The sequence below is a fragment of the Lipomyces doorenjongii genome (genome assembly GCF_038497915.1).
Source record: "Lipomyces doorenjongii strain NRRL Y-27504 unplaced genomic scaffold V1508scaffold_38, whole genome shotgun sequence".
Taxonomy (NCBI): Eukaryota; Fungi; Ascomycota; class Lipomycetes; order Lipomycetales; family Lipomycetaceae; genus Lipomyces; species Lipomyces doorenjongii.
In genome coordinates this window covers 115,458-138,666 of record NW_027118105.1, presented here as the reverse complement: position 1 = coordinate 138,666, position 23,209 = coordinate 115,458, and the positions used below count along the sequence as shown (strand labels likewise).

Below are 23,209 nucleotides of genomic sequence, written 5' to 3'. Positions count from 1 at the left end.
TGCCTTTGATCGTTAGATCATTATCCCTACGCTGCAAGCGACTTGGCCCGAGACAGGATTCAGGGGTTTAGGGTTTAGAACAAAGAAAAGTGACAACTTATAAGCTACAACGCTCCCATTAATTTCCTTACTCTAAGTAAAACTAGCGAATCCTAATTCCGCCTAACCAATGCTATATATGTACATTTTAAACAACAACGCTATGTATGCCTATGTAATGAATCGTAGATGCTAAAATACATTGTCGCTAATCCACATATTGTGGAGGATTGGCGGCGGAAGATCGATCATCAAATTCCCAACTCTCATTCTCATCCACAGGACTGCTACTAACTATTGGTTCGCCAATTCTAATAATGCCACCCGCTTGTTCTTCCGACTCTTCTGCGACTTGGGTGTTTATCCTAGGTAATCCCGTCCTGGGCTGAGGCTCTTCGATATTTTCCTCGAAAACAATTATCTTTCCCATTCGATTATTGTTGTGGCGATCAGGACTTACTGATCCTCTATTGCTACTGGCTCCAGTACTGCTAGAAGAGTTCGACCTGCTGCTTGAATTGCTTTCGCTGGTAGTGCTTCCTCCACCACTCCCTAATCTGTTGTCAAATCGCGGATTTTCCTTGTCGTGGGCCCTTTGTAATAGATTAATATCGCCGTTTTCCTGTGCCATACCATTTGAGTTTGGCGATTGTTGCGATGTGATGTGCATTTGCGATAGTGGTACTTCTAGAGGCTGGGAAGGAGGCGGCGCTGGAACTGACTGAGCAAAAACCAATAGGTACGTCACTTCTTGTAAGCATCTGAGAACTTCGTTAGCGTATGCGTCCATAAGTAAATATGTCTGCCTTGTCAACTGCATACCTATCTAAATACTCCCGTGACTTTGCCCGTGACTTTTCTAATTCTTCTAGCCGTGATTTGCTCACGGGGAATTCATCTGGTAAGGCTAGCCGGTCGTATTAGTCTCAAAAGGACAAATTATAATAGTCTTGACTTCAACTGAGAATCATACTTGATCTGAAGTTGCTTTTATCGAGACTCGACGCAGACTCGCTCATCGACTCAGGGATCGCATTTCCCAACTTTGCTCTGGTCATGTGTCAGCAACGCCGTCTGATGCGCTTTTGGAGATCGTCATGCATACCTCTCCTCTGCTAGGGACTTCTCAAGCATATTTATTCTTCTCACAAACGACTCAATTAATCGTTCGTTCCCTCTTTTCTCCCCCTCCAGTCGTGCTATCCGAGCCTATTTGATCCACGTTAATCTTTATGAGTCCCAAGTATGCCCAAGTATAACTGACCTTCATCTCTGCCTTCTCGATCTCCCACTGTATGCGATCGCGCTCATTCTTGTGCCATTCAGTTTGTAAGAACCGCATTACACCTAAGTTACAGATCAACCACGTTTCCCGCACATCGCTGGATTCACTTAATTATCTTCGTACCCTGAAGGGTGTACTCAGCAGGCTGCAGTTGGTTATTTGGAACAACACCCGACATGGAGAGTAAGGATTTGTCACAGAGATTGTCTGCTTTATATGGCAATAGATAGAAATGGGTGCAATTGTTACAGCAACACAGGGTGAACGCGATACTTGTGTTTACCCGGATTTCACATGGAGCGACGTTACCCTTGCCGCTCTGGGCGATGATTTAGAGTTCATTCACTGCTGACCCTGAAGAAACTGAAACTGTCAGAGTGACGGTTACGGTCTCAATTGCAGCGGATGTGATTATAAGCAGTGGTAATAATAAAGCTACTATGCAATTATGCCACGACGTTGCCACTCTGCTTTCCTCGAGGTGCTGAAAAATGCCTCCGCCCTGAAACTAACTGGCCCCATCCAAATCGCCTATCAGTTTTGTTTAGCCAGATTTTTATCGGTACAACTCGCCCATATCCCATATTTTTGTTCGGTGCATATTTGATTAAAATGAATTCCGCAATCACTAACATGGTGCTCATGTTTGCACTCATGCAAGTCTCCAAGAAGATCCCATTCGAGGATCCCATGGTAGTTTTCTATGCACGTGTCGTTTACCTCGTCAGCAACGTCTTCATTTTCTCGCTCTACCTTCTCGCCCGTTATCAGATCAACAAGAAGAATGGTCTGTATTTTCAGCCTCGCTCGTTTCCGCGAAGTTATGCCGTTGGACATTATTCTAAGTTGAGCCTATGACTTTAGGGCGAAAACTAACCGTATATAGATCTGACTACTTTGAAGTACGTCGAACCTGCTCAACCTTTTGGCGGCTCTGATAAGAAGAAGCTGGTCACTACTACTGTTAAGGAGTATGACTTGCAGCAGGTCAGCTCAGCTATTCGCGTACGTTGCCGCTCCAACTTCCGTGGATATCAATTTGTTACTAACGTTGAGACAGTCGTCGTTCATGGGCATCGGTATCCTCCTCTTTATGCATTTCAAACTTGGATACACCAACCCATTGGTCATGCAGTCAGTTCTTCCGGTCAAGTCTGCTTTCGAGCAGAAGATTATTCAAATTCACGTGTTTGGCAAGCCAGCCACCGGCGACTTGAAGCGTCCATTCAAGTCTGCTGGTCTCTTTGGTGCTGCTGGCGCTGGTGAGGTCCAAACTGACAAGAAGGCCATAAGCCAGGCCGAGAAGAGCGGAAGCGGTGGTGCGAAGGAGGATTAAGAACTCAATAAGCTCGATGATAGAAAACAGTTGGACCTGGTTTGTACTTTGGTTTTGCTGCAATCAACGGTTAGATCATGATCGTGTAGGCTAAAGATAAATAAAGGCAGCGAATAATGCATTAGGGATTTTATGTGTATTTATAAATTTTGTTTGTTTTGCTTGCTTGTTTGCTTGCTTGCAGTTTCTTGCGCGTTAGAAAAAGGCAACATTTTTGCCATATACATAATACTTTACCCCTGTTTATAATATACAACGTGTCATAGTTACTATACAATAGATTGCATGATGCAAAAATGGATTTAACAATTCCCTCACACACACCTATGCAATTAACGTCTACTACGCTCCCGATGATTATTCGACTGCGGGCGATCCTTGAAGGCTTTCGGTTCGAGAGGAGGACTGAAAATTCTTTGCGGCCTCCGACGTTGGCTTTTTGCGTCAATGAATGAGTGACTCCAGATACTGGTAGGATCATCCTCGCCATCACTTAGGTTGTCGTAGTACAAGCACGACTGACAATTGGGAAGATTATGGAGATCGCAGAGTTTCTCCTCATCATCTTCGACCTGTTTGCTTCTGCTTGGTTTGAATGGAGGTAATGGGGCTGACGAAGAGGCGGTATGTAACTTAGATGTGAACTTCTTCAGCATTTCAAGGGTGGCCGCTTCTCGTTGCTGTCGCTGACGTTTCTTTGACACGTTGGGAGCCTTCTTAGATAAGTATTTTAGTCGTTGTTCGTCGAGAGCCGATAGCTTCTTCTGAACCTTCTTGCCATCGTCATCCTCAGCTCTTCTTTTTAAGGAGGACTTCATCGCGGCGATCTCCGCATTAATTCTGTCAAATTCAGATTCCACTTTCGGGATTTGAACTGGAATTGATTGATCCTCATCTTCCGCATCGAGACTATCAGTTGCTTTCTTCGGTTGTTCATATTGCGTTGCTTCTTTCATCTTTGGTTTTTCCTTCGGTGGCGCCGACGCAGTTTCCGTGAGCAACCCAGTCGACGACTGCGCACCAGGGTCGGCGACTACAGAATCAACAGCAACCACGTTAGATAATCTCGAATCATTCAAAATCTCATGTGCAGACTTCATCTTGAACTTCGTTTTAGCCGGCATCGCGATTCCACGGTCATCTCCTTCTTCGCCCTCTTCAATGCCAAACGACATCTTCACCTTCGGTTTGACAGCCGTGCCCTTCTTCGTCTTCTTTTTCCCCACAGCTGCAGTTTCTTCATGTGGCGCCTTCCGCTGCTTCATATCAGGAAAATAATTGACCAAAATCTCAGTATGCGTGACTTTTGTCGGATACAGCGGCCTATCATCCATATCCAAGTCGGCCTCGCCGATCTTAAGTACATTATAGATAGTATCCCCCATAACCCTTCCAAACATTGTATTTTTCCGCTGCAACTCCGGCGTGGCCGCAAGCGTGATAAAGAACTGCGAGTTATCGTTCATGGTCTCTGATTCCGCATTTCCTAGCAATCCACGTCGGTTAAACCGCAGCCGCGAATGAAACTCGGACGAAAAGCCACCGTCATCCGTGTAAATGCTTTGTCCGCCGTGGCCCGTACCGGTCGGGTCGCCGCCTTGGATCAGGAAATCTGAGATGACGCGGTGGAAGATGGTGCCATCGTAGTACCCGTCCATGCAGTGTTGCAGGAAATTTCGCGATGCCTTTGGCGTTTCTTTCGCCCATAGTTCTATTTCTATAGGTCCTTTCGTAGTGTGAAGAATCACTTTCGCGGTCGTCGGCGGCTCCAGAGCTGAGGACATAATGGTTTTGGTGCGCGGTGAGTGAAACAAAATAGATTCTGACGACTCTGTAGTTGAATTGGGCAAGCTCACCGCCGCGATGGGACTTGTATCCCGGACTCAGTCACTGCAGCGTCCTCAATCCAACGACTAATCCCAATACTTGCACCAGTGCTGTCATTCCAATATAGTTGGGACATAAAATGCCGGTATGCTATTTCTGATAAATCACCCTCAATATAAGTTTTCGATGCAACAGGACAATCAGCTAAAACAACTGCAGGCTTATCATTCGACCTTCCTTTCCGAACCAGACACGAGGGTTGTCGGTACGTATCGGATCCAATGATTTACTCATTTGACGGAGGCTTACGATATACAATGGCAGGAAACTTTGCTGTGCTGCCTCTTCGCACGAAGTTCCGCGGTCCCGCATACCCGACGTCAGAGGACTACGACATCATCGACGAAGTCATCGACCTTTTCCGCGCCAACTCATTCTTTCGAAACTTTGAAATCAAGGGCCCGGCTGACCGTGCGCTAATCTACGGTATTTTGTTTATCTCGGATTGTTTATCCGCGTTATCAGCAAGGAACGCAAACGTTGATCGCAATGAAGCTGGACGAATCCTGAATACCTTGTCGTTGGAGCATTTCTCTATTCCCGGCGACCCAGGATTCCCGTTAAACAGTTTGTATGCTGCGCCACGAGATCGAGCCGAGGCGGAGTTATTGCGAGGGTACTTGTCACAGTTTAGGCAGGAGTTGGCGGTCAGATTGATTTTGAGAGTGTACGCTGAAGGCGATAAGCCCAGCAAGGTAAGTATCTCACCATTGCATAATGCCAGTGTATATTTAGAAGGATACTGATCCTAATCTAGTACTGGTTGGCCTTTACACGACGGCGTTTCATGAACAAGTCGCTGTCATGAGCAGTCACTACGTTCAGTAAGATAGATGTGGTGTGAGACTTTACGTCACCATTGTGTACTATTTAGGTTAAAATCGAAAGAGTTATACATGCCATCTTTATTCTGCCTAGAATTGGATTAAACAGGCACCCCCAAACTCCATATTATGTACCAAATAGTATACTACAAAAATTCCCGCTATTCTTTCATTTCTTGTTTTTGTCATTCTTTCCCTTAGCTGCCTTGATGGCGTCGGCCTTGGCAATCTCTCGTCGCGAGCCCTTAAGTACTTCTAGATGTCCAACCCGGGAGGACAAGAGTTGCTCCGTATTGACCGCGATTGCAGATGCATGTTTCTATATTCAGTTAGCCTCGTCGCCTGACACTTCTCGGCAAGGTTGTATGATAAAATTCCATGATTAATTCAGTATACCTTCTTCAACTTAGCCGTGACAATAGCAGAATTCTTTCGAGGTGCGATAATCTTCTTTGCCGCCTTCTTGGGTACACTTATCTTCGAAGTTCTAATCATTCGTTAATTTTTTTCCACTCGCCAAGAGATCTAATATTCTATCTCTATATGCGAGCATTCATGTCGGGAAACATACTTCTTAGCCTTGATATTCTTGACAGTTCCCTGCACCATCTTGTATGCTCACTTATGATTTACAATATTAACGTCCACTGACAAGCCGATTTCCTCAGTTCAGCCCGAGAAGTATTTTCTCGTCAAGTTTGACTGATAATGGTTGTCACAAATTTGTCTCTGTCCAACGCTCGCGGTCTAAACGTCGCAGGCCTGCACAGCTACAGCCCTAACCCGTAATCAGGGGTAGATGTCTGCAACAGGATATTTGCTTAAAGTTATAGTTACTTGATTTTTGAAGTTTGACCGATTACTACAGATGTATTAAATTATAACTGTAGACTATTATTTATGGATTATTCAATTGAAGTACATAATAGTGCGTTACGTCTCCGAATAACCTGCATTGAACGGTCGCGAAATTCATAGAAAACAAGCCCTAAACCAAATAACTTATTTCTCCCAATTGAAGAAATTTTCTGACAAAATCTCTGGGTGCAGGCTTTGATAACTCGATTGCTTAGTTGACGACGACAACAGTTATACTTCCTCGCCTACACCACCTCACAGATCTGACTGAGACTACGCGACTATACGATGGTCCGATCTAAGCCGAAAGTTGGCCGCAAGGCCCGCATGAAACAAGGACCTGTTCCCTCTCTGGATGAGTTTTATCAGGGTATACTTGATCCTCGGAAGACAGCTCAGCAGAATAATAATGAGAGTGAGAGTCGAAAACGGAAACGTGAGGATAGGGGTGCGAGTGTGAAAAGTAAAAAGGAGAAAGCTGTGTTTGAGAAGGCGAAGTCGGATTTATTTGAGGAGGAGAACGTAGAGGAAGAACGGATGGTCGCAGGCGAGGATGATTTTTACGAGTTTGGGGATGAGGAGGAGCAGTTTGGTATTGATGAAGAGGAAGTTGAGGATGACAATGAAAATGAGGCATGTTTATTATATGTGTGTGACTTTTGCCAGGGCTAACGCGAGCAGAGCGACGAAGTTTATGATTCGGAGGACGAGAACGAGCGAGGGCGCGCCAAGTTCAGTGACGACGAAGGCGACGAAGACCTGTTAGAAGTATGCTGCTTTAAGTACTTGATACGGGCTTCGCTCACAAAATATAGGCAGCGAATCAACAGGGATTAGCAAATGCTTTCAAGGGTGACTCTGAAGACGAAGACCAAGCGGAAGGCGAAGACGAGTTTGTCAACAGTGATGACGATTTCGAGCAAGTCGACGAGGAAGATGTCGAGATAAATGTCGATTCAAGAGTCACAAATGTCTTGCCATCAGGTCAAGAAATTGAAGCACCATCAAACGTGCCTCCAGATATCCACATTTCACGGACACGAATCCAGGAGATTCTGAATGTTCTGGACGATTTTAATAAATACGGCGAAACAGGGCGGTCGCGCTCGGACTACGTTGCGCAGTTGATTGCAGATATTGCAAACTATTACGGCTACACGGAGTTCTTGGCCGGCAAGCTGTTTGAACTGTTTTCTCCGCGTGAAGCGATCGAGTTTTTTGAAGCTAACGAGGTTCCCCGACCCATCACGATCCGCACTAATACCCTCAAGACCCGCCGACGCAATCTTGCGCAGGCCCTTGTCAATCGCGGTGTGAATCTGAAGCCGATCGGAAATTGGACCAAGGTGGGATTGCAAATCTTTGACTCACAAGTGCCTATTGGTGCTACTCCGGAATATCTTGCCGGCCATTACATTATCCAGGCCGCGTCATCATTCCTACCGGTAATCGCACTTGCACCACAAGAAAACGAGCGGGTGCTGGACATGGCAGCGGCTCCGGGCGGTAAGACGACGTACATCTCCGCACTGATGAAGAACACTGGTTGTGTCTTCGCAAACGATGCCAGTAAGGCACGGACGAAGTCGCTGATAGCGAATATTCACCGACTCGGATGCACGAACACGGTGGTGTGTAATTACGACGCCAAGCAGTTCCCACACGTGATTGGCGGTTTCGACCGTGTACTTTTGGACGCGCCTTGTTCGGGTACTGGTGTTATCGCGAAGGATCCATCCGTAAAGACGAGCAGAAATGAAAAGGATTTTATCGATCTACCGTTTTTGCAGAAGCAGCTGCTACTTGCTGCTATCGACTCGGTAGACGCAAATTCAAAGACTGGAGGATATATTGTGTACTCCACATGTTCGGTAACTGTGGATGAGAATGAGGCTGTTGTGGATTACGCCCTTCGCAAGCGGTCTGATGTCAAACTTGTGCAGACAGGACTAGAATTCGGAGTACCAGGCTTCACGTCGTTCCGCGGCAAGGAATTCAACCAGAAACTGTCGCTAACGAGAAGGTATTATCCGCACACTTATAACGTCGACGGATTCTTTGTGGCGAAGTTCAAGAAGATGAAGGTTGCTGAGCAGAAACCGAATGGGACAAGTAAGGCGTAAAGATGTGACCGGATAATAAAAGTTTTGTTGGCATTGATTGAGTAGGTAGTAATTGCATTTGTTCTGTATGAAAATGTATTAATTCGTGTTTATATATTACAAAGAGATATAGAAAGGGTAAAGGTATTTTACAAAACGCGATAAGAAAACCCAAACTTCGTGCAATTGAATGTCGCGACTAGTAAGCAATATTCAGGTCCCCGACAGTGACTGTGTTGGTCACGTACTCAGTCTTGTAGACGGAGACGGTGACGATAGAGTGGACAGTCACAGGGTCGGGCGTGACTGTTAGTGTACGTATATGCTGGGATGTAGTCTCTGTGGTGACTGCAATCAGGAATGTGGTTGCAGCTGAGGACAACATGGACGACGTTGAGCAGGTGAGATCTGGAAAGACAGCGGTACGTCTGGCAGATGATACAGTCGAGGTGGTGGAGGCGAGAGCAGTCATTGTCGATGTCGGCGGTGTCGATGTTGATGAGCAGGTCAAATCGGGGAAAACAGCGGCGACAGTCGCAAGGAGCGATTGCAACTTGGACGAGGGAGTCGCGGTAACCGAAACCAGCCTTGCCTTAGCTGTCACATGTTCGTAGAACTCCTTCGAGATCATCGTCTGAGACACGATATTTATTGACATGCTACTTGGCTGAACGACGAGATTTCCCTGTGAGGGGCCGCCCGTTCGGTCAGAGGAAGACGCGATGATGTTAGTGGCAGCTAGCGAGGTAGTGGACGGCGTAAATATTGGCGGCCCCACCTCCGGATAGCCGATAGGAGGCGGCCACCAGACATTGAGATGCAGACCCGGCGTGTCGTAGGTGTAATAGCCGGGAAACGCGACTTTCGGAATAGTGTTAATGTCAATTGTGCTTGATTCCGCCACGGCATCGATGTTGATGTGAATGCAATTGACATAGATTTGAGCGCCATCGATGTATGACGCATTATGAAGGGCTATAATTTCGCCACGGATGATGTACTTGCCGGTCGGAAGATAGTCTGGCAGCGAGATCCAGAGAGTGCCACTGTTGTCCCAGAGCTTTGAAGTCGCCCAATAGTCTGTCTCTGCGTCGTATCCGTCGTAGTAGATCTTCCACCATGCTTCACCTTCTCCCTTGCTCTCTGTCGATGCGATATACACTAGCACTGGCCCGAGATGGCTCTTATCCATGACGGACCACTGCAACGCGACCTTGTCGCCCGCTTTCGCTACACTGCACGTCCTGTTCGGGAACTCTGCCGCGCCTGGCAGATGACCACACGTCATTTCGTCCGAGTACCGGTTCGTAATAGGGTTCTTCTCATGGTAGAGCACATACGGCCGGATGCACTCACCGTACGTCTGCTTCGTCGGATTCCAGAAGTTTGTGATATAGCCATGAGCTGCCGCCGAGGTGACGAGTAAGCTAAGTGCCACCATGAATGGCAGTAGTGTTGCCATATTGAGTATTGCAGCGAGCACAGCATCGCTACGGCTACGAGAGGAAAGGCTGTGCTATACTTGATATAATAGTAAAGATGCGATTAGCGCCCCTTTGCGGACATGGCTCTGGCAATACATGGGCCCCAAAAACGACTGATGCAGGGGAGATTCAGCCACGCGTCGAGACGTGTCAGAAGGTGCGGCTCAAACTGATTACTGTGACGCGCTGCCGCACGAGGGTCAGTGCCATCTCCGACCTCGACCCTGCAGAAGGCATACATACATTTACATTTTAGCTACGACTATATAAAGCAATTAAATAAACGTTCAGTAAACGTCCAGTGTCAGACTAGTTTGGTTAGGCAAGACACTGTTCGATTCACAGTACGTGCCCTCTTGTAATGTCTTGATATGATACACCTCATTCACTTATATTTCGTACACCTGCTGCACACCATATCGTGACCCAATCTATTCGCGTTTGCAATCTTTTATCGCATCAGTCTGTCTCCTAACTAGATAGTTTGTGGGCTGTTGATCGTCAAGTACACGTCGGTCTAGTCAGATTGATTAACATCAGCACCATCACAACAACGAATTGTTCACTTACCCCCCATCCGAAGCAAGTCTCTAGATCAATTGACCCACCAAAGTACTCGGCATATGCCCTGCCCATGTTAGAATTTGTATTAGGCATATGTTGAACTACGTACCGACTCAGAGGCAGACCATAACCCAGTCCACCCATGGAGCTCCCACCTGTTCCCGTAACGCTCGGCGGCGGCGTATTCAGTGTCTTGAACCCATCTCGCTCCTCCTCTTCAAATGTAGACTCCGAGTAACCCCATATCCGCTTCAAATTGTCCTCCTCAATCCCACCGCCCCGATCCCGCAGCCTGATCACGACTCCACCGGCTGTCTTGACAATCGTAACCACAACCGGATATGCCGCACTTTCTTTCTGCAGGCTGTGCTTGACTCTATACTGGGAGGCGGGCGTCAATTCCAAAAACTGCTCAATCGTAGCTCGAAACGAATTCTTGAGGAGTTCGGTCAGGATATACTCCAAATGCTCCGGAATATAAGCAACCCTGACGTCTTGCCCAATATCGATCTTCATGCTCGGCCGCATACCGTACTGCAAATCACACACGTCCGACAAAAACAAGGTGATCTCGCGGCACAGATCCATCGGCGACAACTGCGTATCTACTAGCCCAATAAACCTCGAATCTGGCCGCTCGTTCGGTGCACTCTGTTTGGTGAGAGCAATATGATGTTTCGACAATAACCGCGTACCGATACGATCGTGTAAATGCGCGTCGAGGAATCTATTTGTCATGTCGCCAGATATGTACGTCTGCGACTCCGAGAAGCCCTTCGCAAGTGTTGGGATCGCGTTTGTGTGGGTATCGACCATATTCTGTAGCGCTTCCACAAACCTATCATTATCCTCCTTTGTCTCTAGCTTCGCTCCGGAGTCATACACCATGTTGATCGAGTGTAGGTATATATTGTAGATCTGCGAAATGTTGGGATTCAGAACCATGATGTAGGGCAAATTCCGTAACGCCAGTGTCCGCCGTGACAGACTAGTTAAAATAATCTCCCTGATTGTGCGCGCGTTCTGGAGAAGTGCTTCGTCAGGGATAGGTGGACGACCAAATCGAATGAGGTCTTGAAAGTTGAAACTCGATCTACAGCCGTCAGTTATCGACAAGGACCATTCAACCAATGACTTCTTACGACTTGGTCGTCACGGTCCGCGCGTACTACTTCGTTAGCATGCTACAACAAGCAGATTACAGTGCAGACATACCAACCCGATAACTTGGTTGACATCAAAATTCGTAAACACGGGCTCTTCGAGCGAGAATTTGGACAGCTGTCTAGAGCACGTGAATATCCGTCGACATGACGATGATCTAACCGCAAAATCAGCAGAAAGAGATACTCTCCGTCGTATTCTCATTTTGCCTGCTTCTCTATGATATACACAAATGGACGCAACTCCTGTTAATATATATCTCGCCGGATGCCGACGATAAATGAGTGATAGATACCATGATGAACTCGCGAGGTCCGAGTCAAATGCGGCTAACCACCGGGCATCGTGTGGGAAAGGTTTAGCAATTGGGTTAGGTGTTCTGCAATAAATGTAGTTACTTCCGCAAGTAATACCTAAATGTATACTTCGCTGATATGCGTAATTTATTCTAATAACTCCACGTATACAACAATACAAATTCTAAACCATAAACACGCAGTACCAATCTTGCTGCACACTATATCGTGACCCAATCTATTCGCGTTTGCAATCTTTTATCGCTTCAGTCTGTCTCCTGACTAGATAGTCTGTGGGCTGTTGATGGTCAAGTACACGTCGGTCTAGTCAGATTGATTAACATCAGCGCCATCATAACAACGAATTGTTCACTTAAAAAAACTATTTAGCAGTCCCGGCTTCAGAAATGTCAGTGGAAGAATGTTCAATGCAGCGAGGGATATATTGGCGGTGCGGAGACATTCGATGAAGGCCGAAACTATGCGCATTTTGATGTTGATGGATGTCACGAAGCAACTCTAGCCCTTTCCGTCATGTTTCTTATTTTCTTATTTTCTTGTTTTGTCATTTTGTCATCTTGTGCAAAGTCAACACAGAGGTAAGGCGCATACGGCCGGAATTACTTCTATAGTGTAAGATCGTGCAGCACTAATCTCAGTCCGGCTTCAAGGGCGGGACGCTGGTATTAAAAATGCCGCGCAAATCGGACAACTAATGCTATAACTGGCAAATTGTATACGAAGGCGTAGGGCTTCGCGCAGCTTGAAATCCCACTGAATTCATTTCTCTACTGTTGATTAGTAATACTATGTCGAATAGCGAATATCGGCACGATATGTCGAATAGTCGATTCGACGGTCGAAGAATGCTTCGAATAATATTCGATATTTGTATCCTCCGCCGGGGGATTGGCCGATATCGTATTCGACGCCGATAATCGGTCGAATAATATTCGTCAAGTCGAATATTGTCAACAGGCCTACTGATGTCTGTCGGTATAATAATGGAATGCTGTAACTTTGGGTTGTATGTGCGAGGTGCTGTTTGAGCGCAGCGTGGTAGCACAGATCGGACAGAAGCTGTGCTGCATCACAATAGTCATATTTCTAGTTGGTTTCTGATTATAAATATCCCCCTTCTATCTCGCTGCCACTTCCCAAACCGTTTTGGAATGAAGATTCCTGTCGTATCAGTCGCACACTGTGGTTGCCTTCTCTTAATCTGATCGAACGAGAATGGAATGGAGAGATCGTAACTGAAGGCTGGGGAACCTGTGTAAGACTGTCTGCACCCGACCAGCCAATCACTGATTCTCTATTGGCGTCAGCGGCGGAATCCGGGACGGACGATAAGAACGAAAGAGCAGGAAAACGAAGAACAAGCACAGAAGGCCAGAAGTTTCAGAGTATATCCAACTGCAGAACAGAAAGCGATCCTTCGAAACTGGTTCGGCACCGCACGCTGGACATACAACCGATGTTTGGATGCCGTGGAAAAGAACGAGGTTGAAAAAACAAGAAGATCTAAGAGCGGCGTTCCTCAATAAGGAAGCAATTGACAGAATTGGCAAGTCGTGGGTGTTGGAGACCCCGTACGACATTAGAGACGCCGCCATGGAAGACCTTCTCAAGGCATATGATTCCGCACATGCCAGGTACAAAAACGACAAGAAAGAGTTCAAGATTAAGCACCGATCTCGCAGAAAGTGTTGCCAGGAGAGCATTGTGTTACATCATAAGCACTGGTCCCGCACAAGTGGGAAGTATGCGTTTCTTCGCAAAATGAAAAGCGCTGAACCTCTCCCACACGACCTGAAGTACGACAACGAATGGTGACGCGCAAAGGTGGCCAGCGACGGTTCAGGTCAAAGACGGCACGAGCTATGGCCACCTGGTCACATTACAAATTCCAACATCGACTTCACGACAAAGCACGACAATATAAATCGTGCAAAGTCGTTTTGGTCTCCGAAGAATACACCAGTAAGACATGCGGAACATGCGGAAAACTCAACGACGTTAGGGGTAGTAAAATGTACGCCTGCAAAGAATGTCGGTTTGAGTGCGACCGCGATGTCAATGGTGCACGAAATATTCTGGTGCGTTGGATGACAGTAGATCGGACAGTAGACAAATATCTACACAGAACGACGATCGTGTAGATGGTCCATACTGCAATCCACCGGCACTTTGAGAGCCGTCACACTTTTCTTGGTAATTGTTGTGGCGCGCGTTGAGGCCCGCTTCCTTCTCGGGTTTTCCCCGAGTTGCATGACCCTAGTCTAACAATGAGTGTACCAATTTTGTATAACGCAAAACACAATTTTGTCAGCCGTTTAAGACTCGGCTAAATAACAGAATAATACTGCGAAGAAATAGCATGGCTGATAAACATGCGGCTGATGCTGACAGACATGCAGGCTGCTCATCTTGCAGAAATGAAATATAGACTGACTATTCTATCTGACTGTCAGAACAGGAAGCTGACCAAAATGTGGCGGAACGTCAGCTCATATATGAATGAATAAGAAATAAGTATAACTTATGAGATTTTTTTCTGTATATAATACCTCGTAATGCCCATCGAGTAAACCCTCATCACTCAACTGAACCCGTTCCCTATCTTTTAAGTTCTGCACTCATTACTTGAGGGAGACATCTCCACAAAGAGTTATTGCAAAAATGTCCACTTGGAGTCAAGTTTTCCCTCCAAAGGCCAAATTGACCGAAGAGAATCTCCCTGATCAAACGGGTAATGTGAGTAGATTTTCATTATCCTCGACAAGTTCGGTTGCTGAAGTCCTCAAGACTAGTATCGACGAATGATCAGCTGATCGGCCCGCTAGGTCTTTATAGTTACTGGTTCTTCAAGTGGTGTAGGCAAAGAACTTGCACAAATCCTCTACTCCCGCAATGCCACTGTCTACATGGCAACGCGGTCCGCAGACAAAGCAGGCAAAGCAATTGAGTCTATCAAATCTGCAGTTCCCAGCTCGAACGGCAAATTGGTATTTCTCCATCTCGATCTCGACGACTTGACTACAATCAAGAAATCTGCGGATGAATTCTTGAGCAAGGAGCAGAAATTGGATGTTCTATGGAATAATGCTGGAGTTATGGTACCGCCGCAAGGCAGCAAAACGAAGCAGGGATACGAGTTACAACTGGGAACGAATAATGTTGCCCCGTTTTTGTTCACAAAGCTTTTAACTCCTATCTTGATCAAGACCGCGCAAACTGCACCACGCGGAACAGTGCGGGTTGTCTGGGTTTCCTCTTCTGCTGCTGAATCATTCTCACCAAAGTGCGGCGGTGTCGACATGGACAATTTGGACTACAAGGAGGATAAGTCTGCCTGGCATAAATACGGGGTTAGCAAGGCCGGAAATATCTTGCACAGTTCGGAATATGCCAAGCGTTACGGAAATCATGGGATCATCAGCGTGGTTCGTTTAATTTGCCATGCTTAAGAGATATGCTAATTGGTGTTTAGTCACTCAATCCTGGGAACTTGAAGACCGACCTACAGCGTTCCATGCCACCCCTGCAGAAGCAAATTATCTCATTAATCCTATATACCCCGATTCATGGGGCGTATACAGAGCTGTTCGCTGGTCTGTCCGCAGATGTCACTGCGGAGAAGAATGGAGCGTGGAGTAAGCCCCTCAGCTCACACTACTTTGAGTCTACCTAACGGTTTTAATAGTCATACCTTGGGGTCGATTCGGCCATCTCCGAAGAGATATTATCGCAGCCACCGAGGAAGTGGCGGAAGGAGGCATGGGTATCGCAGGGAAATTCTGGGACTGGAGCGAGGAGCAAGTCAAGCCATATCTGTAAACAATCTATGGTGATCTGAAACTTTTGGATACTGATCACAGTTTAAATTGTAATAAATCTATTTTTTGCAGATAGTCCTAATTCGCACTTCCCAACTTCCGCCTCCACTCAGAGGGTAAGGGTATATAGAACTATTTTAGCGAAGCTTAAGTAAAGACACGGCGTTTGGTCTCCACACCTGCGGATACTCTCGTATCACATTGAAGCCAAATCGGGAATGGGTCCGCGAGGGTCGCACAGAATAGTGTCTAGCGTGGTATAGAATAGACTCGGTAGTGCTGCCTCTCTGGCACAATGGAGCTCAGAACTTAGTCTCGGAAACTTGAGATTTTAAGGTCACTATCGTGCAATCATAGAAGTACCCCACCGGTAGTACAGACGCGTAATATTTAATGACCGCGGATTTAATCGGCAAAAACCGTGGTACAGTCGATATCGCCTTGGCCAATTACGCAAAGACGTGATTCGTTTTGATGTGTCCCTTCAGAGAGGTCGAGGAGACTGCGCTGTCTGTATTAGCTGTGATGCGCTTAACAACAATTTGTTTAATTTTTCCCACTTACAACATGTCTAAGTCTGTTCCTCTCGTCTGATTATAAATATCTCCATCTGTCCCCGCTGCTGCTGATCTTCCCGCTTGATCTCTTTATCTACCTCTTGTTCAAAACACGGGGTGGCGTTGCTTGTTATAGATCCCGGTGTTCTTACCTTTCTGACGTGCTACGACTCACACGAGAACATAGTTGGGCGGAGAGGGGTGCCGTGGTGAGGGTGTCGAAGCTGCTGCACCACCGGCGGAAGTTACAAGGTCAGCTGCCGGCGGAACCACAAGACACCGCAAACCTTCAAACGAGTCTAACGAGATTTGGACAATAGTCAGATGTGGCCATCCTTTGGCCACAGTGGTTTTTTGAGCGAACTGTCATGAAGGCAGAGCAGTTTGAGCAGAAGCAAGTGGTGGAAGCCAAGAGGAGTCAAAGATGAGTGAACGTCCAAGACGTGTTCTTGTTGTGGGTGGATGAATCACACCTTGGGCGGATCCAAGATGCTTGAGTGCCAGAGATACACCTCCCTTTGACCTTGACTTTAATGCTTCAAAACATCATGCTCAAGTACTTATGTCGAGTGGCAGTGCCTCTTTGGGTGCTACAACGTTGGGTCCTAGTCCGGCTGAACAGTAGCAACGATGCTTCTAGTTTTCGCAATATCGCGGGTTTTGTGTTTGTAAGTTTTTTGCAAGCGCAAATGTAGTAGATATGATATGCATAATTTATTCTATTAATAACTCCATGTATACAGCACAAATTACAAACCAATAACACGCCGCACCAATCTAGTATAACAACTACAGTACTCTATAAACACTTCTACTCGGTCTTTCGCATGGCATCGACTACAACCGCATTAAAATTCTCCGGATTGTCAAGATACAAATGATGACCCGCCTTTTCAATGACGACACACTTACTATCGACTCCATTAGTACGCATCTTGCTCGCCGCTTTGATACCAGCTTTGATGTCCATCCAGTCATTCTCGCCGTACATCCACAGTGTTGGGACATCGAGCTTATTGATCCGGTCCAGCAACGCGATTCTGGCATACGCACCTGGTGCTAGGAGACGCGTGATTGCATATTCGCCTGAGCCACGCGCAGTGAAGAGGCCGAGGACGTAGTTGTGCAGTGCAGTCGCCTCATCTTTTGGAAGCAGCGAGAACCGGTTGGATGTCCACAGCGACACGAGTTGCGGGCCAAGCGGACCCGTGTAGCGAACGAACGAGAATGGCGACACATGGCGCTCCCATAGAAACACGAGCCAGTTAGGGATCGGGCGCTTCAGCTCCATGGCACGCTTGTCGGCGGGTTTGGTGCTATGTTTCGTCGTATCCGCCTGTGTGCTCGTGAACTCACTGCCAAGCCCAGACGAAGGCGGATGGGCCTCGTCTTCATACACAACCCACGGATCACGCGGCACGCCGGCCGGGCTGACGAGAATGAGCTTCTTGATCCTCTCGGGATGACGCAATGCGTACGCTACACCAATATAGCCGCCCATCGAATGTGCCATCAACGTAAATTTCTCGATCCCCTTCTTTTCCCGCCACTCCTCCAGGGAGTCAATAAACCAATTCTCAGACGCGTGTACAGCCTCATACTTGTCCTTCGCCTTGACCTTGAACTTGGGTCTCGAGCTGCGGCCATACCCCAGCAGATCTAGTGCATGCAGTCGCCAGCCAGGGACTTGACTCAATCCGTCAAAGTTGCGGTAGAAAAACGCCAGGCCGGCACCGTAGCCGTGCAGAACGACAAGTTCTTCTTCCACTGGCTCTGTCGTGCGCGTGATTTCAAACTCGTTCAGCGACCGGCCCTTCGAGAGCTCGATCATTTTGGACTCTGCCTTGCGTGTTGCGTCGGGTGCGGGGAAGAACGGTAAAAAGGACAACACTTCGCGCTCGGTCACGTCGAGCGAGGGCGCGTGCCACCACTGCGACACTGCGGTCTTGAAATCGAGGGGTAGATCCAAGCTTGCGAGCGCGGACATGAACGTCCGGCGAGGAGGGGGGTTCTTAGAGCTCATCGGTGGCGGCGAGTCAGACAAATCACCTGTCCGCAAATCGGATTGTGACCGGGAGGACGATGCACTCGAAACTGCAGCCGCAGACACCGAATTGTCGGACTTGGACATTCGCGAGACGGTTGCGGTTGCAGCGGTTGCAGCGGCTGTAGCACAGGCGACACTGGCGATGGAGAAACTCCGAACAGACGGCTGCCGAAACAGCACTCGGAAACTCAATGGTCGACGAATTTTGGCGGTGAAGCAGAAGAGGGCGCAGGCGCGGTTTATATAACGGGTGACTGGTATTGTGCTGGCGGAGCCTGCGGCTGTGGAAGGAGCAGAAGAGTAAGCAAAGACGTGGTATATTCTCCTCGGGCTAGCACTTCTGAGCAATTAAATTACTGGGTCGTGGAATCAGCCTAATGCGTGCGGCTTTCCACACAAACGCAGGGCGAGTCGACCCAAAAGAAGATCACTGGGACGGCGTGGCTGACTCGCCACTGAGCAACATGCTGACAACATATTTAAAGTCAAACCTCGCTATAACGATACTCGACCCCAAGATATAGCGATAAATCCGGTGCCGTGATTCTAAAAATTTGGTGAAAGATCAAGTCGTTATAACGATTGCCTTCCTAAACAAGTTTAATGCCCCCCTAAGCCGATACGAGGTAGCTGTAAACATTACATCATAGTAACGGGCTTCAACTGTAAGATGTCCAGGCTTAACGTCGACAAGAATAAATAATGCATTTAAGCAAATCACAATTTAATCGATAAAGTCCATACACAAGATCATTCCACCCCGGACGCCATATCGTAACATGCCTAACAACAAATCACTGTACACAACTATCCTTACCCTCATAAGGGCTCTTTAGTCCTTTACCAGCTTTTCCACTTTAAAGCACAAAAACTCCATCCGAGACTGTTTATGGCACTTGAGCAACAGCTTCTTCATGTCCTCCAACTGTCGCGTCATTACATCAACTTCCATTTTTGACCGATCTGTCGCGTCCTGAATCGTCGCATAACACGTCTGATACAGGTTCTCAATATCCGGCGTGCCGTAGGATGTCATTTTCTGGTTCACAAACTCAACGTCGATCGTAGCCTGCAGCATGCCCCCAAGGCTAAATTTGTCAATTTGTCTGAACGACTCGAGAATCGTGTTCACAATATGGCGTAGCAAGTCTGTGATCACTCGTTTAACAAGACTTGGCCCAACACTTGACACCTGCATGTGCACCAACACCAGCTGCAATAACGCTTGGTAGATATACTGACTCACGTCTGTCGGCTTTCCCAGTTGCGACCACCGGATCCCTGATTTCAAAATGCCAGTACGGATAATCGTAGTAAAATTTGCCCGTTTCTTTTTAGTATACGTGCTGAACAGTTGTTCGTCAAGTTGCTTCATTGCATCCCCGATAATATTAGAATTATCTGTCAACTGGATCGAGAATAGCGCCGAGAATCGCTCAAATAGCGTACTCACGATACTGCCATTCAACTCGGCAATATTGCATATCATTAGCAGCAGACGCGACTCCATAGGTGCCAGCGGCGTTCCAATATCTCTGTCAATTGTCGAATTTGGAACTGTCCCTTGTACGGGAGAGCCATTAATACCATTAATCGTTTTATCCGACGTAACCGCGTCTTTTACAAGTCCGTTCAATGCCAGAAAAATCGAGTTGGCAAACTGCGTCTTGATATTCGACACCAGCTTTGAAGACGGGGGCAAAATCACTACTACTTTGGACTTCTTCTCTGCGCCCGGAATAAATACTAGTTGTTGAAGTCCATCTAGTACAGCCGATTGATACTGCAAAAATAATTCCGGTACCCTGGTGCACTTGCGAGTACTTATAGGAGACCATTCTTCAATAGTATTGAACCGTTTCGCATCCTGCTGCCAAGACAGACAGGCTGCCCCGACACATCGTTCGCGAACCGTACCCATCATCGTCCGCAAAACATCAATATGACGAGACGATATTGACAGGCCTGCCAGTTCACTCGCCACAGACCCCATTGTATTAAGAATCTGCGACAAGAAAAACGTAGTGCCAATCGCATTCGCGTTTGGCGGCAAGAACGCATACAGCTCAAAATTCTTTTCCGAACCGGGCGACGGAGGAGATGCGGAAGACTCTACCGACGGCAGAGGTGTAAGTGGCCTGTCGATCTGTCGCTGCGCTTCCGCAATACGGTCGTTCTTTAAACTATTTGCCAACCTCGCACTCGCAGACAATGACGCTGTACTGGTGTTCCGTAGATTCATGACCTTGTGCTCTGCCTGAGTGTTGCCATCGCTCTCAAACTCAGAATCTATCGTTTTCGCGCGCTTTACATTCGCTGCTTTTTCTTCGGAATCTGCAACGGATCGAATAAAGAAATCCGCCACCCTGGACGCGTATAGCTCAACCAATTCACGTGCGTCAGACCGAATTCTGACCTCCTCTTCCCGTGACAACTTCAGGTGGACTTTAGATTCTCCATTCTGACCAACTGGTAGTGAGCTTTGCGTTCGTCCATCCAGAAACCCTGAAGCACATTCCCAGAACAAGGCGATCTGCTTGCCAAAGTACTTCGTGACTTCTTCTATGACTTCTTTCATCATCACCCACATTCGCACAATTTCTGGCAGATCTCTTAATATATCACCATCCAATGTTGGCAATTTTATTGCATTTAAAAAGTACGCCGCCATAATACCCGTAGATGTTTGCGATGTGCTGAACACGTCCTTCCTCAAAGTCTGTAAGCTCGAGTTTAAATCATCAAACGCGTCGTCCATTTGGTTCTTCAAATTATCAACTAGAGTCTGCAGCCATACCCATATTGGGTTGTCCTCCACCCCAAGTTCAAGTAAGATACTGATATACAAAATATAATTGTCGTCGGGACGCGCTTGACTGAGCTGTTTCCAGATCGATCGTTTGTAGCCCTCCACCACAACTTCAACCTCGCCCCATATCCTCTCAATGATCCGACGTTGCTGAACCAAGAAGTCAGATAGATCCATCGAGTGCGGTAGTGTTCGTATCTCATCTGTAAGTGTCCGGCCGCGACGATAGTCCCTCACAAGAGAGTCGTGATCGCCTCGCTTGATGTTCTCCAATAGTGCGGCGGGCAGGTCAAATAAGTACCGATTCTTCTCAATCAATGACAATGTCGCTTTCAACCGGTCTCCTCTAGATTTGTTATCCATAATGGGTTTCATAATCTGCGCGGCTTTCACATTGGCGTCTACTTGTATTAGCTTTCTTCTGAAATGGAACATCCAATAGTACCATCAATTAATTGATCAATATCGACAACACCCCAATCCTTGGACTCCTGCAAAAAATCTTTCTTCATCTCTTTGTACGCTGTATCCAGTGCTGACTTCATTTTCACAAACATATCGAAATTGCGTTGTAACTTTCCTGGATCATGTGTCAGGTACTCCACTCCCTTCGCCTTAAAGTCAGCAACTTACTCGTATCATGATATTCAACCGCCGCGCTATCAGTTGTCCCGTCATCGGAACCATTAAAATAGTCGCCAAGAACAAGTGCAAACTGACTCTCCTGAACAGAATTATCTGCCCACACGGTAGGAAATGGATCACTCAGACCGTAATATTCAAACACGGTATCCAAGTCCGCCATGCCTACTTCCTACCCTCGTGGCGACAATAAAAAGTCTCTTGATCAAGATAATTTATAATATTATCATACAACACCCGCTTGATAGATGGTTCCAGGTATTTTAAACGAACCTCCACGCTTTTGGTGACGTTAGGAATTCAGGGACACCGCCTTGGGCAAACAGCGCTTGTCTGTTTTAGGCTAAGGCACTGTCTACGATTAGAACACACAGCGCAAGATATCATCTACACCGCCGTCAATTTAAATTCGATATCGTATAAAATCACCTCCTTTCATTCCCATAAGCAATATTATGTTACATATTAGAGTCATACAACATATTGCGACTGCTTCTAATTCTCGACTTTGCACGATGAATCTCAAGAAGTCAAACCAACAAAACTAACAACTCCCATGATTCCAAAACGCCAATAACAACGCATTTGTTTAATAGGCCTTAACTTCCTGATCCTTCTCAACCTGTGCGACTGAGGGGTGCGTCTCTAGTGTGGAAATCTCGGCGTCGGGAAGCTTGACGCTGGAATGCTAGTTAGCCGTCCATTCTGTGAAACAGCGAAGTAAGCCACTTACGCTACCGCCTTAATCAGGGTGTACTCATGCGTGATCTCAGCTACAATGATTAATCTCTACTATTAAAAAGTAGTTACGTGCACCGAACATACCACCGGAATCAACAAGGTCCTTCTTGATCCTACAATCAATTAGAAAATCATCTGCATCCTTCACGGTTACAACGCAATACAAGCCAACTCATACTTGTAGACATCAGCAGGGGTAGCGTCCTCCTTAAATCGAACCTTAATAAGATAACAGATCAGTCGTGACTCACTCCGTCCTAGCGAGATCAAGAACTCACAATATATACGGAGCTTGTCATTCTGAATGGCGAAGTATGAATATACCTGGTTCGAAATAAATTGATTATGGATTTCAGTATTAAGGATTGTAATTTCAGCCGAAACAGTGCGGATGAGAATCTCTAGACGTTTTATATCTGAAAGATGGTGGCTTACCTCGAGTGGCAGGTGAACAAGACGGAGGAAGAGCGGAGTGCGAGGATCCTCACCGTTGGGACTTAAGACTTGATGACGACGTCCTTTTACTTCGCTGAACTTTATTCCTACGATTCGTAGTTTGCCCTAATCACCTTTGTTCCCAGTGTTTTCAGATTTGGCGCTTACCACCAGTTGGACAGAAGAGACATATGCTAGATATCACGTAAGACATAAAATCGCTTAAGAAATGGTTCCAAAAGCAATCTAAAGCGACAATATTTTCGCTGGCGTAAAATTATATTAAACTCATAAACGTTT

At 46.8% G+C, this 23,209-nt stretch overlaps 13 protein-coding genes across 13 annotated transcripts; 5 read left to right on the top strand and 8 right to left on the bottom strand.

The window, feature by feature from the left end:
- Nucleotides 1-100: 100 nt before the first annotated feature.
- On the bottom strand, nt 101-1,545 carry V1508DRAFT_420598 (Striatin family-domain-containing protein). The gene is made up of 6 exons (XM_066940775.1): nt 1,448-1,545; nt 1,304-1,386; nt 1,145-1,248; nt 1,013-1,089; nt 862-946; nt 101-800 (listed from the first exon to the last, which is right to left on the bottom strand). Exons 1-6 carry the CDS (start codon nt 1,500-1,502, stop codon nt 248-250), a joined length of 957 nt encoding a protein of 318 aa, XP_066794815.1. The 5' UTR covers nt 1,503-1,545; the 3' UTR covers nt 101-247.
- A 282-nt stretch (nt 1,546-1,827) lies between these two features.
- Nucleotides 1,828-2,970, top strand: V1508DRAFT_420592 (inorganic phosphate transporter Pho88). The gene is made up of 3 exons (XM_066940774.1): nt 1,828-2,111; nt 2,211-2,329; nt 2,385-2,970. Exons 1-3 carry the CDS (start codon nt 1,937-1,939, stop codon nt 2,658-2,660), a joined length of 570 nt encoding a protein of 189 aa, XP_066794814.1. The 5' UTR covers nt 1,828-1,936; the 3' UTR covers nt 2,661-2,970.
- On the bottom strand, nt 2,845-4,797 carry V1508DRAFT_420591 (cyclophilin-like domain-containing protein). Its single transcript, XM_066940773.1, has one exon. It carries the CDS (start codon nt 4,442-4,444, stop codon nt 2,993-2,995), a length of 1,452 nt encoding a protein of 483 aa, XP_066794813.1. The 5' UTR covers nt 4,445-4,797; the 3' UTR covers nt 2,845-2,992.
- Nucleotides 4,484-5,621, top strand: V1508DRAFT_420590 (actin-related protein 2/3 complex subunit 3). The gene is made up of 4 exons (XM_066940772.1): nt 4,484-4,632; nt 4,707-4,752; nt 4,812-5,242; nt 5,305-5,621. The coding sequence occupies exons 1-4, from the start codon at nt 4,627-4,629 to the stop codon at nt 5,353-5,355; spliced, it is 534 nt and encodes a 177-aa protein (XP_066794812.1). The 5' UTR covers nt 4,484-4,626; the 3' UTR covers nt 5,356-5,621.
- On the bottom strand, nt 5,382-6,121 carry V1508DRAFT_420588 (uncharacterized protein). The gene is made up of 3 exons (XM_066940771.1): nt 5,943-6,121; nt 5,768-5,858; nt 5,382-5,690 (listed from the first exon to the last, which is right to left on the bottom strand). Exons 1-3 carry the CDS (start codon nt 5,978-5,980, stop codon nt 5,541-5,543), a joined length of 279 nt encoding a protein of 92 aa, XP_066794811.1. The 5' UTR covers nt 5,981-6,121; the 3' UTR covers nt 5,382-5,540.
- Nucleotides 6,122-6,228: 107 nt separating this feature from the next.
- On the top strand, nt 6,229-8,471 carry V1508DRAFT_420586 (NOL1/NOP2/sun family-domain-containing protein). Its single transcript, XM_066940770.1, has 3 exons — nt 6,229-6,862; nt 6,911-6,997; nt 7,045-8,471. The coding sequence occupies exons 1-3, from the start codon at nt 6,518-6,520 to the stop codon at nt 8,350-8,352; spliced, it is 1,740 nt and encodes a 579-aa protein (XP_066794810.1). The 5' UTR covers nt 6,229-6,517; the 3' UTR covers nt 8,353-8,471.
- On the bottom strand, nt 8,387-9,927 carry V1508DRAFT_420583 (glycosyl hydrolase family 61-domain-containing protein). Its single transcript, XM_066940769.1, has one exon. The coding sequence runs from the start codon at nt 9,791-9,793 to the stop codon at nt 8,531-8,533; it is 1,263 nt and encodes a 420-aa protein (XP_066794809.1). The 5' UTR covers nt 9,794-9,927; the 3' UTR covers nt 8,387-8,530.
- Nucleotides 9,928-10,047: 120 nt separating this feature from the next.
- V1508DRAFT_420580 (branched-chain alpha-ketoacid dehydrogenase) lies at nt 10,048-11,855 on the bottom strand. Its single transcript, XM_066940768.1, has 5 exons — nt 11,595-11,855; nt 11,522-11,547; nt 10,489-11,472; nt 10,386-10,443; nt 10,048-10,332 (listed from the first exon to the last, which is right to left on the bottom strand). Exons 1-5 carry the CDS (start codon nt 11,745-11,747, stop codon nt 10,291-10,293), a joined length of 1,263 nt encoding a protein of 420 aa, XP_066794808.1. The 5' UTR covers nt 11,748-11,855; the 3' UTR covers nt 10,048-10,290.
- Nucleotides 11,856-13,324: 1,469 nt separating this feature from the next.
- Nucleotides 13,325-13,675, top strand: V1508DRAFT_398520 (uncharacterized protein; the record flags this gene model as incomplete). The annotated part of the gene is made up of 1 exon (XM_066938211.1): nt 13,325-13,675. The coding sequence occupies one exon, from the start codon at nt 13,325-13,327 to the stop codon at nt 13,673-13,675; it is 351 nt and encodes a 116-aa protein (XP_066794807.1).
- Nucleotides 13,676-14,444: 769 nt separating this feature from the next.
- V1508DRAFT_420568 (putative oxidoreductase) lies at nt 14,445-15,801 on the top strand. The gene is made up of 4 exons (XM_066940767.1): nt 14,445-14,596; nt 14,686-15,285; nt 15,333-15,495; nt 15,546-15,801. The coding sequence occupies exons 1-4, from the start codon at nt 14,522-14,524 to the stop codon at nt 15,677-15,679; spliced, it is 972 nt and encodes a 323-aa protein (XP_066794806.1). The 5' UTR covers nt 14,445-14,521; the 3' UTR covers nt 15,680-15,801.
- Nucleotides 15,802-16,936: 1,135 nt separating this feature from the next.
- Nucleotides 16,937-18,637, bottom strand: V1508DRAFT_420566 (Alpha/Beta hydrolase protein). Its single transcript, XM_066940766.1, has one exon. It carries the CDS (start codon nt 18,364-18,366, stop codon nt 17,047-17,049), a length of 1,320 nt encoding a protein of 439 aa, XP_066794805.1. The 5' UTR covers nt 18,367-18,637; the 3' UTR covers nt 16,937-17,046.
- A 328-nt stretch (nt 18,638-18,965) lies between these two features.
- On the bottom strand, nt 18,966-22,049 carry V1508DRAFT_420565 (exocyst complex component Sec5-domain-containing protein). Its single transcript, XM_066940765.1, has 3 exons — nt 21,725-22,049; nt 21,537-21,671; nt 18,966-21,492 (listed from the first exon to the last, which is right to left on the bottom strand). The coding sequence occupies exons 1-3, from the start codon at nt 21,894-21,896 to the stop codon at nt 19,115-19,117; spliced, it is 2,685 nt and encodes an 894-aa protein (XP_066794804.1). The 5' UTR covers nt 21,897-22,049; the 3' UTR covers nt 18,966-19,114.
- A 102-nt stretch (nt 22,050-22,151) lies between these two features.
- V1508DRAFT_420563 (uncharacterized protein) lies at nt 22,152-22,960 on the bottom strand. The gene is made up of 5 exons (XM_066940764.1): nt 22,753-22,960; nt 22,653-22,693; nt 22,559-22,587; nt 22,467-22,506; nt 22,152-22,413 (listed from the first exon to the last, which is right to left on the bottom strand). The coding sequence occupies exons 1-5, from the start codon at nt 22,771-22,773 to the stop codon at nt 22,323-22,325; spliced, it is 222 nt and encodes a 73-aa protein (XP_066794803.1). The 5' UTR covers nt 22,774-22,960; the 3' UTR covers nt 22,152-22,322.
- Nucleotides 22,961-23,209: the final 249 nt, after the last annotated feature.